Source organism: Rhinatrema bivittatum, chromosome 2 (genome assembly GCF_901001135.1).
Source record: "Rhinatrema bivittatum chromosome 2, aRhiBiv1.1, whole genome shotgun sequence".
Taxonomy (NCBI): domain Eukaryota; kingdom Metazoa; phylum Chordata; class Amphibia; order Gymnophiona; family Rhinatrematidae; genus Rhinatrema; species Rhinatrema bivittatum.
This window is the reverse complement of record NC_042616.1, coordinates 414,158,850-414,178,277: the sequence shown is the minus strand read 5'-3', so window position 1 is coordinate 414,178,277 and position 19,428 is coordinate 414,158,850. Positions and strand designations below refer to the sequence as shown.

General features: G+C 46.0%; 1 protein-coding gene across 1 annotated transcript in view; it reads right to left on the bottom strand.

The window, feature by feature from the left end:
• The window catches only part of LOC115084824 (cytochrome P450 2D15-like), an 83,710-nt gene that overhangs the window by 8,922 nt on the left and 55,360 nt on the right, over positions 1 to 19,428 (bottom strand). Inside the window, 1 exon segment of the mRNA XM_029590149.1 lies at positions 1,457 to 1,598. Coding sequence (XP_029446009.1) covers positions 1,457 to 1,598 — 142 coding nt within the window.

Sequence of the window (19,428 nt, the reverse complement as noted above, 5' to 3'; positions counted from 1 at the left end):
TCCAACCTGACAGGAGTGAGTGAAGCTGAGGACCCAAGAAAAAGCAGCTGGATCCAGGTCAAACTCGGAAGGAACTGGAATGGGACCTACTGAACTGCCATCCCCTGCGGAGAAACCAGTCAAGAAAGTTCCAAGATCCAGCATACCTCCAGACAGATGCTTAATTAGACCATCATCAGGCTGGGAGGATCCAGGCTTAGCGAAATTAGAGGAAGCCAACTCTCCCAGAGCCTCTAAACAGCACTGCCACAGGTTAGAGAACATGTCAGGCTGAGATGCCCAAATATGACAGGCAACACAGAAGAGAAAGGCGCTTAGATTTCTAGCTTACTGGTGCCATCCGTATACAGGCGATGGAGAATGTGCATCCAGTCGGCTCCTGCTGAAAAAATATCAAGCGCATAAAATTTATGTGCACATAAACTAGGCACCACAAAAGTAAGTGCTGCAAAAATCACACGCACAAACTGTGCATCAAAGCCTGGGCACTCTACCAGCACTTAGAAATGTGTCCGCGCAAAAGGTGCACTGCACACACCAACATCCTGTAGAGGGCAATACGGCACGCACAGAAGCATGTGAAAACGCCGCCACAACCTATCACACGGCTCACATAAAAAAAGCCTAACTGCGGGGCCTAGCTTACCATGGCCGCTCAACCTGCCAGGCTGCCCAGTTCCCCTAACCCCCACAAGAGCAGGAATGAACGTCGTCGGAACGATGTACCTAGCATGGAGACCGGACGAAGTCCTGTAAACTCTTCTATATTGTCTCTGTCTTACAAACCTTTTTTTTTTTTTTTTTTTTTTTTTTTTAAACTTACCTGAGCTCAGCTCTTACTGGCTGAGTACAGAGACGGTCTCTGGCTGCGGGGGAAGAGGGCATGTGCTGTCACTGCCGCGCTCGGCCTCCTGTACCTGCTGCCTTTAAGCTGTACAATCAGATATGTCCATGCCAGGAAACCCAGCTACCAGACCAAGGCACACATCTGAGGGACCACAGAAATCACCTCAGGAATTCTCAACTGGGGGAGGGACCATTTGGTATCACTGCAGGAGAGCGAGGCTTTTCTGTTTCTATATTAAATTCTCCTTCTAAATTCTGAAGCAATCCTCATAGGGAGATGCACGTCCACCATCTGCTGGAATCGGAGAATACTGGCAGGCTGGTGTCACTGTAGGAGTGTATACACTGTGACATCAGCTTGCTCCATCTCCATCTGCTGGCAGGGGAGCATAACCCACTGGTCCTGAGTCCATCTGACTACATGCTAGGAAATCCAAATTTATTAGAATTTCATTAAAAACATACCATAGGCATGCAGGCTAGAAGGGAGAAATCCCCCAACGCCTTTCAAAAGCACTGGTGAGTGCTGGCTGTTTGCCCAGGTTCTTTTGCTGTTGTACATCTCTCTGCATCTATTCGGTGCAACACAGAGTGGCTACTTGACTGTTACCTGCAGAAAAGGGTAAGAAGGCCTCTCTTTTCGCAAACTTCCCCTCTGCATCCAAGAAGTGCTCGGGATAAAACTGGTGCGGCTTCTCCCAATAGGATTCGTCCTTTAAGGCTGAGGATAGGTTGGTGATGACGACTGTCCCCTAAAATCCATAAAGTTTATGCTGTTAAAAGCCTCTCTGGTGTGTGGTCAGACAGATGGTGAGGTGGAAAGATGCAACCCATTTGCACACACCCATGCAGAAGTGCCCTCCCGGCTACTGTATGCTAGCCAGGACTCCTTCCCTTACAGGGACTGTGAGTACTGCATACACATTGCTTCTTCTAACCTCTGCTGGCCTTAGAGTCTGAAAGTTGAACTTGTATCTCCTCCTTGGCATTGCTGTGCTGCCACTAGACCATCAGAATGACCTATATCTGCAATTTCTGATGTCAAAATTAGCAGCATGACTGCAGCTTGGGACACCCTATACATCAGGACCTGTGTGTTTCCCTTTTTCAGAAACCAACAGTACTGAGGAAATTATGCATTTCAACCAATATGTAACTCCCCCCCCCCCCTATCCATCTGGGATCACCTTCTCAGCTTCGGGGAAACTGGGGTAATTCACCTAAAATGCGGGAGAAAGATCTCTTGGCTCGTGGGCTAGGGCAAGCAGACCTGCAGGGCCAAACTGAGCCCAGGACCCTCACAAAACACCTCATTGTCCACTACAGAGGGTGTCCTCAGACAAGAGATAAGTTTATTTAAATAAACTGGTCAATCAGTTAAAAAATAGCAGAATTCACTCTTCCAGAAAACTCAGTAGTTCCACTCTCAATCTTTTCCCAGGATGTCAGACAAAGTCAAATCACAGTTCTATATATAATCTCTCTTCAGCCTTGGACTAAGCCTCACCTCTCCTTGCATCCACAACAGTTTAAGCCCCGAGTTTTCACTCACAACTTTTAGGATGGCTGCAAGGCAACTCACTCCCTCTCTCTGTAGATGGAATGTAGCGCCCCCAACCCTTTCTTGGGGGGGGGGGGGGCTCCAATCAGGCACAGGCTTCCTTCTGGTCCTGAAGGCACCCCCCCCCCCCCCCTTACAGTTCCTTTCGTCACTCTGTAACTCCAAGATCAACTTCTTCCACTGTTTCCTCGCCTTGTTCAGGCTTCCTCAGACATCTGTGGGGTATTGCTGCCCAACTCCTTCTCCTTTCCCCTGTCACCCTGAGGGAGCCCCAGCCAGGGCTGCCAGGTAATCATGAAAGAACCAGCGCTATTTTCCGAAAAAAAAACAAAAAACCAAGCCCAAAACACATGAGATTTGAAACTTTTATTAGAAGGTATTTATACACAGAAAACACTTTAAAAAAGATACTTTTGAGAGTGTAATGGAGGAAATACAGTGGCTTGCAATATTATTCAGCCCCCTAAAATGTGAGCAGATTTTTGTGGAGTACATATGACATTACACAGATTGTTCCAGACAGTATGTGCTAAAAGTACATTTTCAAAGTCACAATTCATTATTCAATAATGGCTTCTTTCCAGCCACCCTCCCGTGCAGGCCAGTTGTATGCAGAGCTCTTGATATGATTGACTGTTGCACCTCCACTCCAGTCTCGGCCACTGAACTCTGTAGCTCCTTCAAATTGATTGTTGGCCTCTCTGTGGCTTCCCTCACAAGTCTCCTTCTTGCTGAGACGCTGAGCTTTGAGGGACAACCTTGTATAGGCAGCGTCTGAGTGGTATATGATGCAGCTTCCATTTCCTCACAACTGATCCAACAATACTCACCAGGATATCCAAGCACTTGGTTGTTATTTTGTAGCCTTTTCCTATCTTCTGCACGTTTACACCTTCATCTTTAATTTTCTTAGACTGCTCTTTGGTCTTCATTTTCACAGCTTTCCTTCAGATTCACAGGCTGACCAATGGTACTGGAATTAGGGAGGGGTTTTATCCAGGAAAGCTGACCCTTTTTAATAATTCACAGGTAGAGGCCCAATTGTAAGCCAATTGTTAAGGCAATATCTTTCATCTATGTCAACTTGGAGCTTCCAAAGCACAGGGGTTGAATATTTATGCCACCAGCAATTTTCAGTTTTTAATTTTATTTAACAAAAGAATGCAGAGAAATAATGAATTGTGACTTTTGAAATCCACACAAAATAGCTGACTTTATTATAATAAATTACTGTAGCTCTCGCAGTTAACTAAAAAAAGGTCCGACAATCAATGACAACAGCCAGTACTTCTTCGTCCTCTGTACTGTCAGCATTGCCACGAGACATATTTTCATGGAATTGCTTCAGCGTACTACTGGCTGGCAAGAAGTTGGTACAGCAAATACCCCGGTGTCTCATTCCATTACGCACTTGCAATATTGCCGAAAGAGCTGCATTGATTATACAGTTTCTCGTCTTGGACTTATTTCTCACGAGTATGAGTACAGAGGCAGTGCTAAAAGCGACAGAGCAAATAATGCCAAATTCCCATATGCGCATTCACCACTAGCACCTCTGTAGTTGTAAACTTCAATCCAAAGAGCTTCCGAGTTTGTGTCATCAGCAGTCTTCCACTGTACTAAACCGAGTGATTTATACTGAAGGTCTAACATCCCTACTTCACCTTTGAATAACTTGATAAGTTCCAGAGCATAAAGCGGCTGTTTCACTTGAGATAGTATTGCAAAAGGGCTGAAAGATGTCAGCGATCGCCACAGCTTTATGTTCCCTGGGAGTTTGTTCGTTATTTGCTTTGCGGCCTCATTCAGGAAACCCATGCAACGATTCTTTATGTCTGTCACTTTGGTTTGAGCAAGTTTCAGCTCTCGAAGCGAGAGATGGGAAAACTGCTCCGAAATCAACTGCCGACATGGGCAGGAAGATAGATGCATCAGAAAGATTCAAAGCAATAAGATCCTCATTAGATTATGGTAGAAATGCAGGGATCAAGAATCGCGACAATATCAAGCAAAAAAAAAAATGATAGCAAATTGTCTTGCATTACAAAGTGATTACCAGATTCCACTTGAAATAATTTGTTAATTCTGTGAAACTGCTGCAGTACTGGTGTCAAAAAATGCAGGTATAACTTATCGACATGATCGCTGTGCATGCTTGACAAAATTTCAGCATCGTAACATCTCTCCTTGAATTTGCACAAGTTAAAGTGAAGTTTTAAATCGTCCCACTGAGAAAGAACACGCTCGCAGCAATTACACATGGACAGCCATCTGGTGGTTGACAGCTGAACAAGTCTAAGAGGGTCCTGTCCATCATTTATTTTCTTGTACAAGTTTGCGTAATTTCTCTGTCGCTGAGCAGTGTGAGAATACCAAGAATATGATCGCCCAACTAAAAACTCTAAATGCTGAGGCAGTTGTTCTACAGCTTTTCTCGCACACAGCTGAAGTGGGTGACACAAGCCCTTAACCAGCTGTAAATCTGTATTTACTTGTTTCATGTTGGTGTACACCAAGTTGTGTTTGCCAATCATAACGTTGCATCTATCAGTACCTATTCCAATACACTTGCTGAAATCAATGTTCAGTTTTTTTTTGTTTTTTTTTTAAACTCCAGCACAGACGAGGTTATATTATTAGCTGTTTCACCCTGCAAATCAATTACGCCAAGGAATGGAGAAACAATTTTATTTATTTATTTTAAAACATTTCTATACCATCCTTACAATAGAAATTGACCAAAATGGTTCTGTTTAAAGCTGTGCTGAAATATCTCACAATGACACACAGTTGTTTCGCCGAACTTATGTCTGTGCTTTCATCAATAATCAATAAGTACGACACGTTGTTGATGCCATCTAGAAGTTCATTGAGTAAACAGGGCGCAATCACATTGCAAATTAAGGTTCTACACTTAGTTCTGTGAAGCCTAATATCTTTGTTTTGCATCGCAGCTGTCAACTCGCATAGGTGATCAACAGTGGATACTGCATGATGACAGGCTATAAAACAAGCATACTTCAGTTACTGCTGTTGCATAGTTATGTTTCGTTTTACTGCAGTAGCACCAATGTCTTTGAGTCACATAGACGAGAAAGGAGTCAAATTTTTTGCGTGTTTCTCCATTTTAGCATGTTGCAGGAGGTCTGCATGATGCGCACAAATTTTGCATTCACAAAATTTGCACATAGCCTTACTGTCATTGCCAACAATAGGCGGAATCCATGTTTTTAGTTCACGTTCCTCTTCCCACGCTTTGCAGTACCTTTTACCGTAATTAGCCCAGTTCTTTACCTTAGCCATGGTAGATCAAAATCGTTTAGTAGAGTAGCAGCCAATGACAGAAATAGCAGGTATGGACAGGCTTTCTTACAGAGGTGATCTTCTGCAGAGAGAAGAAATAAAAAAAAAAACAATTAGATGAAATCAAAAGTGGTGTAGAATAAAAAACCACTCATTCCCCCTGCCCACCCCCTCCAAGCACATCTCTGGCCCCCACATACTCATTCCCTCCTCCCCACCCTCTCCAAGCACGCCTCTGGCCCCCACATACTCATTCCCCCCTCCCCACCCCCTCCAAGCATGTCTCCGGTCCTCTCACACTCATTCCCCCATCCACCACCCCCTCCAAGCACGTCTCCGGTCCTCTCACACTCATTCCCCCATCCACCACCCCCTCCAAGCACATCTCCGGTCCTCTCACACTCATTCTCCCCACCCAACACACTCATTCATCCCCCTCCAGATACCTCTTCTCTTTGATTGTAGCCAGCTGAGTGCTACACTCCCTTCAGCGTTCAGGCCTGCCATGCTGCATAAAAGCTTCCTTGGTAACCCGACGCTGTTGCTTGGCGTGCGGTGTCCGCTCATGTACTCCTGTGATCTTTGCAGCTCTGGCAGGCTATGCTGCCACAAAAATTTGGGGTGGGTCTGAATAAAAAGTGGGTGGGCCATGGCCCGCCCAGGTGCACCCATAGCAATGCCATTGCTATGGACAGGCCTTATCGGCAGCAGCAGCCAAATTACAGCAACAGCAGTGCACAAATCCCGCCCACAAGCCCAAAAAAACGCGACTGGCAGAAAAAAAACGACCAATAAGAAGCAACCTGCAAATTAAAAAAAAAAAAAAAAAAGTGAATCACTAGAAAAAAAGCCCATACTCGTGGGAAATAAGCAAGGTTGGCAACATTGGCCCCAGCTCATTTCCTAACCAGGGCAATATACCCTTTCTAAAAACCCTGCCCCTAGAGCAGAGCTTTCCAAACTGTGTGTCGCCTGCAGTGTGAAGGTGCGTCGCCTGGTCCACATAGCAGCAGGGCCGGCGGAAGCAGGGAACTACAGCAGGAAGATTGGCGGGGCTGGGGTGGAGCTTACCTCACCACGGCCCGAAGAAAAGGGTCACGTTCACTCCTCCTCCTTCCTGCCTGCGCAGCCCCGGAAGAAAAACGTTGCCGGAGCCGCATGGGCAGGAAGGAGGAGCATCTACCGTGTACAGAAGAAGAGCAGCGTTAATGGGCCGCCGCATAACCTACATCGCAGTGACCCGAGAAGAGGAGGAAACCCGGTATTAGGGCCGCTGTGAGAATGAGAACCTGATTGTGTGTTTGAAGGAAGAAGACAGATGAAGAGAAAAGAAATAGAAAAAAACAGACCCTGTAAAAGGAATTGGCAAAAAAACAAGAAAGGGAAGGTGGAAAAAAAAAGCCTGTGACCAACCGATTAGACAGCAAAGGTAAAAAAAAATATTTTTTAGTGATTGGCATATGTTATCTTTGGGAATGTGAAGGAGTAGCACTTTCTCTATGCTGATCTCGCAATGTACGAGATTGACATGGAGGAAGTGGAAGCCCGCAAATATTTAATACCGCGGGGCTTGCACAGAGGAGGTAGCAGAACGGGCTTCAGTGCCAGTAGCAACGATCAGCTCCTCCCCAAATATCCACATGGCAGCAGTGACAGCAGTAGCAGAGGAATGAGAGAGGCTGGCAAAAGAAAGAGAGGGAGGTCTGCCTTCATTGTGCAAGTGTATGAATAGGAGTCTGCCTGGGGGTGTATGTGTGTGAATGTATGGGTGCCTGCCTGAGGCTGTATCTGTGTATGAGAACGAATGGGTGTCTTCCTGGAGTCTGTCTGTGTGAGAATAGGTGCCGGCCTGTGTGTGGTGTAATGTGTGAGAGAATAAATTGGTGCCTGCCTGGGGGGTGGGGAGGGAGCGGTGTGAGAATGAATGGGAGCTGCCTGGGGGGGGTCAGTGTGGGTGTAACATTATGTAATCCACAAAAATGTATGTATATATTTAAGGAAACATACATAAATTGTGGAAATACGTTTTGTTTGTTTAAACCTTTAACCTCTGGTTTGCTAGTAGACTGAATTACTGGGTCGTGAAATTATGTTGTCTAAAAAGTGTGTCACCAACATGAAAAGTTTGGAAAGCTCTGCCCTAGAGGCTAAACCATTCTGTTTGTCAAGGACTTCAGGAACACCCTCTGCCCCACAGATAATCTTTAGTTAACTGGAACCTTTCCACCTCCACTAATTCACTCTAGGATCTCCCATAGGGGCGGGGGGAAACCATTTTAAGCACAATACACTCTCTGCACATTACTCTTTCCCTCTTTCTGTGGCACACAGGTGTTACAATAGGATTATAGTATGCAAACCAAAAGGCCAGGTTAGGATTCTGAAAGGTCAATAATAGTGTAGTGTGCCGACCTTCACAAGCTGCAGACGTAGGACCTGTGTGTTATTTGTGTCTCAGTCTTATCTGGTAAAATACTCCATTTCCTACTTGATGTTCGTAATGCTAAGGAGTAGTGCCATAACTAGGGTGGAGCAAGCTGGGCAGCTGCCCTGAGCACAGCCCAGAAGGGCACAGAGCTCCAGCTATCTCCTCGCCGCTGCCACCTCTCCTCGTCTCATCATTCTTAAAGGAACCATGCGTGAGAGTGGACAGCATGGAAGAGAGGGGTGTGTGAAGACCCATAAGGGAAGCAGAATAGGAAGAAGCAAGCAGAGTGCTGGACACAAAAATATCCAGTTACACATAGCAAGACAGCTTAGAGCAGGGCTTCCCAAACCTGTCCCGGGGAACTCACAGCCAGTCGGGTTTTCAGGATATTCACAATGAATATGCATGAGAAAAATTAACATATACTGAAGTTTCCAGTGCATGCAAATTTATCTCAAGCATATTTATTGTGGCTAACCTGAAAACCCGACCGGCTGTGGATCACCAAGATGGGTTTGGGAAGCCCTGGCTGAGAGTATCACCCAGCTCTTAATATGGGCCCTAGCTGGCAGTATTCTGACAGGTGTGGCAAAGTGGTCAACAGCAGCATGGCACAGGAGTAGGAGTGGCAAAGTGACCAGCACAATGGCCAGTCAGTCTGATACCCTGACCTGGCAGCAGCAGTAGCAGAATAGTAATGACCCGGTGTATAATCTCACCCAGTACAAAACTCTCCCGTGCAGCACTGGGGCACACTGCCTGCTCAGCAGAAATAGCTCACAGTTTTAGAAGGCTCACCAAATACTCAGCATTAAATATCAAATTAAACAAACCAACTCAAGCTTCCATCAAAATCTGACTGCCTAGTCATTTGAAGTCGCTCCTCAGTGTAGCCCTAATCCTAAAATGACATTCACTGAAACAATGCACCCACTGGCATTTTCCACTATAGTTTGAATGACTTAATGGCCTTGACTTTAGTGCTGTCAGTTAATGCTAGATGTATTAAAGGGTTTTCCCTATCTTGGGTAAAATGCTTAGTGCATCTGGTTCAAGTATGAGGACCTTGACAAAAGTTAATATTTGATTGCTATTGCCCAGCCATGCAACGAGAAAACAGTGGCTTTATCCAAGGCCACACAGCTAGCGGTACAGTGAAATCAGCTCATTAAGCCTTGCCCCCTGCAAACACTTCCTCAACCTTCATTGGTACATCACCCGGTGACCATAAAGGTCTCACGGCAACAGGGAAAATCAATTCGTACAGTAATATTTTAGTCACTGTTATGTAGTTCTCTATGGAAAAGCCAGGCCTTTTCAGCTTTTTTCTGAAATAAATAACGGAGATTGCCATTATCCACCAATTCTTGATATACCACATTCTGGTCTTTTCGTTTTTTGGGTTTTTTTTTTTAATGAATCTTGGCACAGCAAAGCCAATGCAAATGAATCCCCAAGGACTTGTTTTGCTGTTCCGAAATTAAATAAAGAACAGTTAATGATAGACAGGTCAGGACAGTGGCTTGAGTTTCACAGTGCATTAAGAGGAAAATTTTCAAAGCCCTTGCGTGGAAATCCAGGAGGATTTATGTGCGTAGGGGGGTTACCCGTGCCGGGCCTATTTTCAAAAGGCCCGGTGGCGCGTGTAAAGCCCCGGGATGTGCGTATGTCCCGGGGCTTGAAAAAAGTGCGGGAAATGGCGGGGCGGTCCGGGGGCGGGGCGTGGGTGGGAACGAGGCCTCTGGCACAGCAGCAAAGCCAGCCGTCAGGCGTAACTTACAAAATAAAGGTAGGGGGGGAATTTAGGTAGGGCTGGGGGGTTGGGGCCAAAGGAAAGTTCCCTCCGATCGGAGCAGCCTCGGAGGGAACAGGGAAAGCCATCGGGGCTCACTTAGGGCTCGGCGCGCGCAAGGTGCACTAGTGTGCACCCCTTGCGCGCGCCAACCCCGGATTTTATAACATGCGCTCGGCTGCACGCGCATGTTATAAAATCGGGCGTACATTTGTACTCTCCGGGTAGCGCGCACAAATGAAGGCTGTGCGCGTAGGTTTTAAAATCTGCCCCTATGTGGAAAATCAACCTGTGGGTTCAAGTACACATGTAACCTGCTTTCCCACAGACTTTTATCTGCGGTAGGAAGAGGCATTCCTGGGGGGGGGGGGGGGGAACAACAGAATTGGGGATGGGGAAATTTATAGCATATTTTTGATTTTCAGTTCATTTTCTCTGCAGGTTTCTCTCTATACATTGCTTTATGATCATTTTATTCTGTATTTGCTGAGGGTCTATCTGTGCTTGCGTGTGTGACAGAGGTGAGGGATTCTGCTGAGGTGCAGCCTCTGTAAGGATCTGTTGCAGGACAGCTTGTTGTGTTTTCCCCATAGGCCACGTATTGTTGTTCCAGATCCGGTGCAATATTGCAGTGCAGGCTTTTCCTCGATAGGGACTGTTGCTGTTTGAATTCTGGGATTTAGTGCGGCTATAGTACGGCAGGGTTGCTATGACCTTTTTTTTTTTGGCAGGGTTTTGTGTTACTTCACAAAGTATCTTGCAGTGGAAGGTGTCCGTCTTTCTCTCACTGAGGTGACACCAGACTTTGAAAATTTTATTTTGTGTGGTGAGGGAAAACATCCAAGGTCCAATCTAAGGAAAATTTCTGTGGATGTGGAGTGTGTTACAGAACTAGAGGTGCAGAGTTGGTATTGAGATTCTGTCCCTTCCTGCACAGACTCCATTCTCGTATCTATATTGAAAAACCAGCTGAATGAGGCTATCAAATAATTTTAGTTTTACCTGAAAAATAAAACTGGCTGGCTTTTAAAAAATTGCACAGGAGGCCTTTAAGACTTTTTTTTATTATCTCTTTTATAGCCAATTTAAAGGCAAGAGATCATGCTATGGTGATGGGCATGGTGTGGTTATTTAGCTTGCCCCCTCCATATTTAGCTTGCTTCACCCCCTAAATAATTCTGTTTAGAGATGCCACTGTGCATATTTCACTTTTTAAAATTTGTTTGAATTCCTTAAATAGTTCTCCTGCAATTCTCTAGTTTTAAAGAAGCAGCTATATTGAAAAGACTGTCAGCAGCAACATCATACACATAAGAACATAAGATTTGCCATAGTGGGTTGGATCAAGGGCCCATCAAGCCCAGTATCCTGTCTCCAACAGTCGCCAATCTAAGTCACAAGTACCTGGCAAGTATCCAAACATTAAACAGATTCCGTGCAACTAATGCTGGCAACAAGCAGTGGCTATTCCCTATTGATTAATAGCAGTTTATAGACTTCTCCAAGAACGTATCCAAACCTTTTTTAAACCCAGTTACACTAACTGCCTTAACCACATACTCTGGCAATGAATTTCAGAACTTAATTGTGCATTGAGTGAAAAAGAATTATCTCCGATTTGTTTTAAATGTGCTACTTGCTAACTTCATGAAGTGCCCACGAGTCCTTATATTATCCAAAAGAGTAAATAACCATTTCACATTTACCCGTTCAAGTCCTTTCACGATTTTGTAGACCTCTATCATATCCCCTCTCAGCAGTCTCATTTCCAAGCTGAACCGCCCTTACCCCTTTAGCCTTTCCTCATAGGGGAACTGTTCCATGCCCTTTATCATTTTGGTTGCCCTTCTCTGCATTTTCTCCAGTGCAACTATACCTTTTTTTGCGATGCAGTGTCTAGAACTGCACATAGTATTCACGGTGCGGTCTAACCACTGAGGTATTATGACATCCTCCATTTTATTTGCCATTCCCTTCCTAATAATTCCTAACATTCTGTTTGCTTTTTGACTGCCACAATACACAGCACATAATGGCAACTGAGATTTAATGGAAAATGTGTAGAGCACAGAAATCCTAGGGAGAGGTATATCATGGGAAGGTAGAGGGTGAGATAGTAATGTTCACCACACAGCAGAGAAATCTTGAGGTAATCCTATCTGATGATCTCAATATAGTGAAATACTGCAACAAAGCAGTGGCCAAAGCCAGAAAAAATTGCATATGGTGATTAGGAAAAGATAGTACCAGTGTAAAAAAAATTAAAGCAGAGTTGCTTACCTGTGACAGGTGTTCTCCGAGGTCAGCAGGAAGTTAGTCCTCACACATGGATGACATTATCAGATAGAACCCTGACACGGGAAACTTATGTCAAAATTTCTAGAACTTTGACTTGGCACACTGAGCTTGCCCAGCATGCCCTATACCATGGTTCCACGCAGGGACTTTTTACAGTCTTATAACAAAGAATCATTTGAAAATGAAAGTTTAAATTAGGAGAAACCTAACTCTGCAGGGTGGCAGGTGGGTTTCGTGAGGATTAACATCCTGCTGTCCTCGAAGAACATCTGTAACAGGTAACCAACTCTGCTTTCTCCGAGGACAAGCAGGATGGTATCCTCACACATGGGTGAATCTCTAGCTACAGGCTGTCCCCAACAGAAAAAGGGACCAACAGACACTCAAACATGTGCCAACGGGCACACCAACAATTGTGCTGTTGGTAACAAGAGGGGAAGACAACTGAATCCAAACAATAGGCCCTAGGTAGGAAAGAGTTGGGTTCTAGACCTCAAACAGATTCCGAAGGACAGACTGACCAAACCTACTGTTGCGTTGGCCATCCCTATCTAGACAATAGTGAGATGTGAATGTGTGGCAAGAACTCCACGTCGCAGCCTTGCAAATCTCCATTGACGCTGCCATGGCTCTAACAGAATGAGCTTTAACATGACCCCCAAGATGCAGACCCGCCTGAGCATAACAGAAGGAGATGCAATCTCCTAGCCAATTGGATAGTGTCTGTTTGGCAATAACAATGCCCAAACTATTCTTATCAAAAGAAATAAAAAGTTGGGTGGATTGTCTATAGGGTTCTGTCCGCTCCAGATAGAAGGTTAAGACTTGCTTGCAGTCCAAACTGTGCAGTGCTCGTTCGTCTTGGTGCGAATGGAGCATGGGAAATAATGTTGGCAGGACGATGGACTGGTTAAGATGTAAGTTTGGTGACCCACCCCATCATGATAAAACTTAGTGTAAGATGGATAAGTCACTAAGTCCTGGAGCTTGCTGACCCTGCACACTGAGGTGACCACCACCAAAAGTAAGACCTTCCAGGTCAGGTACTTCAGGTCACAGGTGTGCAGCAGCTCAAAAGGAGCTTTAATCAGTTGAGCTAACACCATGTTGAGGTCCCAAGACACAGCGGGAGGCCTTAGGGGTGGCTTCAATGAAGCAGGCCCTGCATGAATCGTACAACTATAGGCTGTACAGAGATGGACGTACCATCTATATCCTGGTGGTATGCACCATTTGCAATCAAATGAACTCTAACAGAGTTGCTTTTTAAGCTAGCTTCCGATCAAGCAGTTTTTGTGAAGGGCAGGAGAATGGATCTAGGGCTTTCTCACACCACCTGGAAAACCTCCTCCACTTCAGTCCATAGGACTTTCTAGTGGAAGGCTTTCTAGAAGCCACCAGAACCCAGAAACACATCCTCTGAGAGATCGACTGGTTGCAGAATTAACCTCTCAATATCCTGGTTGTGAGCGCCAGGGCCTGGAGGTTGGAATGTTGCAACCTACCTTGATCTTGCATGATGAAATTTGGGGAAGTCCCCAGACTGATCGGTCTCCGGATGGACAACTCCCGTAGGAGTGGAAACCAGACCTGTCTCGGCCAATGAGGAGCTATGAGGATCGTAGTCCCCATGTTCTTGTGAAGCTTCAACAGATTTTTCACCACTAAAGCAATCATAGGATATGTGCACAGAAGACCCTTTCCCCAATGATAGGCGAGGGCGTCAGAGGCTGGTTTGCCATCTGACCTGTACAGGGAGCAGAACCAAGGCACCTTCCTGTTGCAAGGCGACATGAATAGATCAATGTCCGGGCTCCCCCAGAGGTAGAATATCTGATTTGCCACCCCCTGGACCAGGGACCACTCATGGGGTCTGAAGGCACGACTCAAAGACTGTCCGTTATCATGTTCTCTGTCCTGGCCCAGTACATGGCCCTGAGCACTATCCTATGGTTCAGAACCCATGACCAGATCTGAACTGCTTCCTGACACAGGAGATGCAATCCCGGACCTCCCTGTTTGTTGACATACCACATCGCTACTTGGTTGTCGGTTTGGATCAGGACAACTTTGTTGGAAAGCCGATCTTTGAAAGTCCATAGTGCATATCTGATCACCTGAAGCTCCAGGAAGTTCATTTCACAACAGCTTTCCTGAGCAGTCCAGAGACCCTGGATGTTGAGCCTATCTACATGAGCTCCCCAGCCCAGGGTGGATGCATCCATGGTTAGGACAATTTGGGTAGGAGGACTGCAAAAAAAGATCCCCGTTCCAGATTTGAAAGTACCCGCCATCAAGACAACAAATCCCATAGAGACAGGGTGACTCGGATACAATCCTGGAGGTTCTGTGTGTCCTGGCATCACTGCAACCTCAAAGTCCATTGGGCTCTGCGCATCTATAATCATGCCAAGGGAGTGACATGGATGGTTGCAGCCATATGGCTCAACAGCCTCAATATATGTCAGGCTGACACCTGCTGGGGCTGACATCTGAGCCATGTCTAGCAGGGCTCCTATGAAGTCAAATTGAGGTGACGACTCAAGATGGGACTTTGGGTAGCTGATGATGAACCCGCTGACGATGATAATGACATCCCTGCTGACATCCTGCTCCCCCCGCCTCCCACCCTGCTCTCAACCTCCTCCCACTTCATCCCTGCTGACATCCTTCTCCCAAGCGTACACCGCTTATATCCTTTTTATTATGTTGATAGTTAAACCTCTTCTTTCTTCCCTCATTTTAAGAGTTAATATTTAGTCACCTTTTTTTAATTGACTTATCCAAAGATTTCTTCCTGTTTGCTTGACATTAAACTATTGTAAAGCTTGTTGCTATGTTATGTTATAATGTGAACCGGGGTGATGTTTTTAACGTGCCCCGGTATATAAAAAAATCTTTAAATAAATAAAAAATAAATAGTGACTCCAACACTCAGATGATCCAGCGCATGGACCTGACAGCCTCTGCTTGAGATGTGCTCTTGATCAGTCAATCATCCAGATAAGAGAAAACATGCATCCCCAGCCTGCAGAGGTGTGAAGCCACTACAGCCAGGCATTTTGTGAAGACTTGTGGGGCTGAAGCTAGCCTGGACGGCAACACCCGGTACTGGAAGTACTATTTTCCCACCACATATTGGAGATACTTCCTGTGACTGGGGAAGATGTTGATGTGAGTGTACAAGTCTTTTAGATTAAGGGAGCATAGCCAGTCCCCTTTTTTGCAAAGAGGAGATCAAGGTGTCCATGGAAACCATCTTGAACTTTTCTTTTTTTAGAAATTTGTTCAAGGCCCTTAGGTCTAGGATATGACGGAGTCCTCCTGTTCTCTTTGGAATCAGGAAATACCTGGAGTAAAATCCCTGCCCTCTTTGCCCTGGTAGAACAGGCTCGACTGCTTTGGCTTTTAAGAGGGAGGAGAGCTCTGTTAGCAGTACCTCCTGATGCGCTACCATCCCAAAATGGGATGAGAGGGTAATTTGGTGGAATACCCAGTAGGTTCAATTGGTACCCTTGATGGATGATGGAAATAAACCCACTGGCCCGAGGTTATAGTGGGCCACTAGATGACGAAGAACTGCAGCTTGCCCCTGACCAGAGAGTTCCAGGTATGGGTGACTGGCTTATACCCCCTACAACCCAGTCAAAACGCCGTCCCTGGAGTTAACCGAGGCACCGGCTAGGGCTTAAGGGCACTCTGCTGCCTCGCACCGCCACAGGAGCCCTGATACTGTTGACGGGAGCGAGGGGGTGGGGGATAGTACTTCTTCTGGCAAAAAAAAAAAAAGACTTCCTCTATCCTGATCTCGCCAACCTCCTAGAAGAGGAGGACAGGTCCGGAATGCTGGCAAAGAGCTGTCAGAGGGTTTCATGGTGGTCCTGGAACTGGGCCACCACATCTCTCACCCTATCTCCGAAGAGATTCTCCCCAGTACCAGCACGTCAGCAAGTCATTCCTGTACCTCTGGGTCAGAGATCCGAGGCCTGCAGCCATGCCATTCTGTGGGTGCTGATTCCTGCTGCAGAAACCCTTGATGCCATTTCGAAAACATCATAGATCCCTTGGACCTCTTGTTTTCTGCATTCCAAGCCCTTATGCACCAGCAACATGAGGCTGTCTTGCTGCTGTTGAGGCAGCTGCTCAGCCACCTCCTGCACTTGCTATGCAGAAGCTATACGGACAATAAGCATGGCTCCCTAAAACAACCTTCCTCCCCAAAGCATCCATCATGCTATGATCCTTCCCGGGGCACCGAGGAATGGGTCCAAGAATGCTTGGCTCTCTTGAGAGTGGATTCGACCATCACCGACTGGTGAGGTAGTTGATGCTTATCGAATTCAGCAGCCTTCTGGATGAGGCAGACAGCGTCAGCCTTCTTGTTAATGGGAGGCAATGTGAGGGGGTATTCCCATACCCTCAGCAGCTCCTTAAGGATATCGTATACCAGCAATGCCAGGATCTCCTTGGGAGGCTCCACGAACTGAAGGATCTCAACATTTTGTGCCTGGCATCCTCCTCCGTCAGTTACAAATGGGATGGCTTCCACCATCACCCTCAAAAACCCTGCAAAGGTTAAGACCTCAGGTGGAGACTTCCTTCACTCCTCTGAAGGAGAAGGGTCTGATGGGAAACCTTCAGAGCCCTCAGTGGAGGACTCCGAGATATCACCCCCCTAGGGGTCATAGGGACCCTCATTCTCACTGTAAGCAATAGGGGATGGGGCCCTAGACACATTGCCTTTGTCCAGAGGTAAAGGCACTGGCAAAGCTGGATGAGGCCACAGGCCTCAGCATCTCTGCTGGCCTGGGTGAAGCTTCCTTCTCCAAGGAACCGGCATCAACCACCGAATCGGTAGGGAGAAGCATCGATGTCCCGACGGGCACTAATGCTGTCCCGGAAACAGATGCCAGCTGGATCAATGTATTCCAGGACGGACGATACCGGCTCCAGTACCATCAGTGCCACAGGACCGATGTCCTGCAGCACCAGTTCCACCACCAGGTGGACTCTCCACTCCAGCAAACTCTTGAATGTTGCAGATGCCAACAAGACTGGGAGGAAGGAGGGGTGCCAGATCCTTTCAGACCTGCAAGGCAGATCGGTGACTGGCATCAGGACTCATGAAGAGCACTGCGGACCTCCGGCACTGATGAAGGATTGGCGCTGCTCGCTGCAGGGTCACTTCGAGGGCATTGCAGCATGAGCTGGTGCATTCCCATGCATCAACGGGGATCAGTGCTGGTGCTTCTATGGCTTCCCTTAATGCTTGCACAGTCCTTCCCTGGTGCCAAGGTTGATGAACACAATGTCCTCAGCCTGGAGAAAATTGACAGTGGTCGGTCTTCGGTGCCTCTACCTGTCGACTGACCGACGGTCCTGCAGATGTTGATAGTGAGGTGTCCATCGGTGCGGTTCTGAGGTCCATCAATGCCAATCCGCTGATGCTAATACCGATGGCATGGTCTTCTTTGGTCCGATGAACTGCTCCATCCTGTCAAGCTGAAGACGATGTGCCTTCAGGGTCATTTGTGTGCATAAGCAGCAAACCCGGACATCATGAGATGCCCCCATGCAGAGGATAATTGTTGGATATTATTCTGTTCATAGTTGTTGTGAAACATTTATTCTGCTTATTAGTATAGTTATACAATTATTTCTGTGTTGGGATCTATAGCTGCTTGTCTATTTCTGTTTTCCTAACAGGAGGTGTATTGGCGTTTATGGCCTGATTTTAATATTTGTAGTGTGGCTTTTCATAGATAGGGTTGCTCCTGTTTGAGTGTATTCCATAATACAGGTGTAACTGTGTGCGGATTAGTTTATGTGCATTACTGCAGATCCTAGGAGTATGTTAGGTCGGTTCTGTGTATGTGACCGAGGTGAGGTATTTTACTAGCATGTAAGCATTTGTATCAGTCTTATTTGTTGTATTTTCTCAAGAAGACATGCATTGGTGGTAAACTGCTGTCTTTCCATAAGTAGGAATATTGAGCCTGTAGTAGAAGGAGTTTGAGTTGCTGTTACTGAGATGACACTAGAACCAGAATATCATTTTTGTATGGTGAGTTGTACAGGGAATGTCATAATTTTGCTTTACATCCATAATTGTGGGTCAGGGGGGTTCCTGTGGATGCAAACTGTACTTTTACATTTAGCCCTATGATGGTCATGTGCTCAGTGTGTCAAGCATGTGAGAACCATCAGTCAGGTGTGTCCCGACAGAAAAAAAAGTTGAGAACCACTGTCTTAAGCCATTCTGTGTAAGGGTTTTTGCTGCAGGCTTTGTATTATTTCAGTAGCCTCTCTCTGAACTGCATCCATCCTTTCAATGTCCTTACAAAGGTACAGCTTCCAGAACTCAACAGTACTCAAAGTCAGGTCTCTCTAGTGACCTGTACAAAGTCAATATTACCTTATTTTTCCTGCTGGTGATACCTCTACCGAGTATACTATTAACTTTCACTGTTTTATTACATTAATTGGCAACCTTCAGGTCATCTGAAATTGATCCTAGGTATCCTTCCTATTTAACTGTTGCCAGTTATTGTCCTTCTAGTTGATAGATAGCTAATGGATTTTTGCACCCCAGATGCATAATTTTATGCTTTTTTGCATTGAAGATCAAATTCCAAATTTCCATTGACTATTCTTTTTGTTTTTTCAAGTCTCTTTTCATTTGTTGTCACCCTTCCGGTGTGTTTTCCCTGTTGCAGTATTTGTATCATCTGCAGGCAAAAATGTTTTACCTTCATGTTCTTCTAACAGACTCACTCCCAACCAGTTGCCCAATTAACAGCTTTTTGTTTTACTCCCATACTGACTAGTTTGCTTATCAGGCTTTAGTGTGCAAAGCTAAGAATTACCGAAGTCCAGACACATAGCATCTAGTGCACCTTCTTGATCCACCACATTTGTCACTTCCACTAAGGCAGTGGTCCCCAACCTTTTTTGCACCAGGGACCGGCTTCAAGCAAGACCATTTTTCCATGGCCCGGCAGGTCGGGATTGGGTGGGGCAGGGGCGGGGCTTTGGTCATATAGGGGCGGGGTTATGGAGGGGGTTAGATTTTAGTGCACACTTATTTAATTATGACATTTATAATGTGAATGTGACTCAACTCACCATAGGTTCTCACATGCATGACACACTGACCAATGATCGTCACGGGGCTAGATGTAAAAGTACAGTTTGCATCCA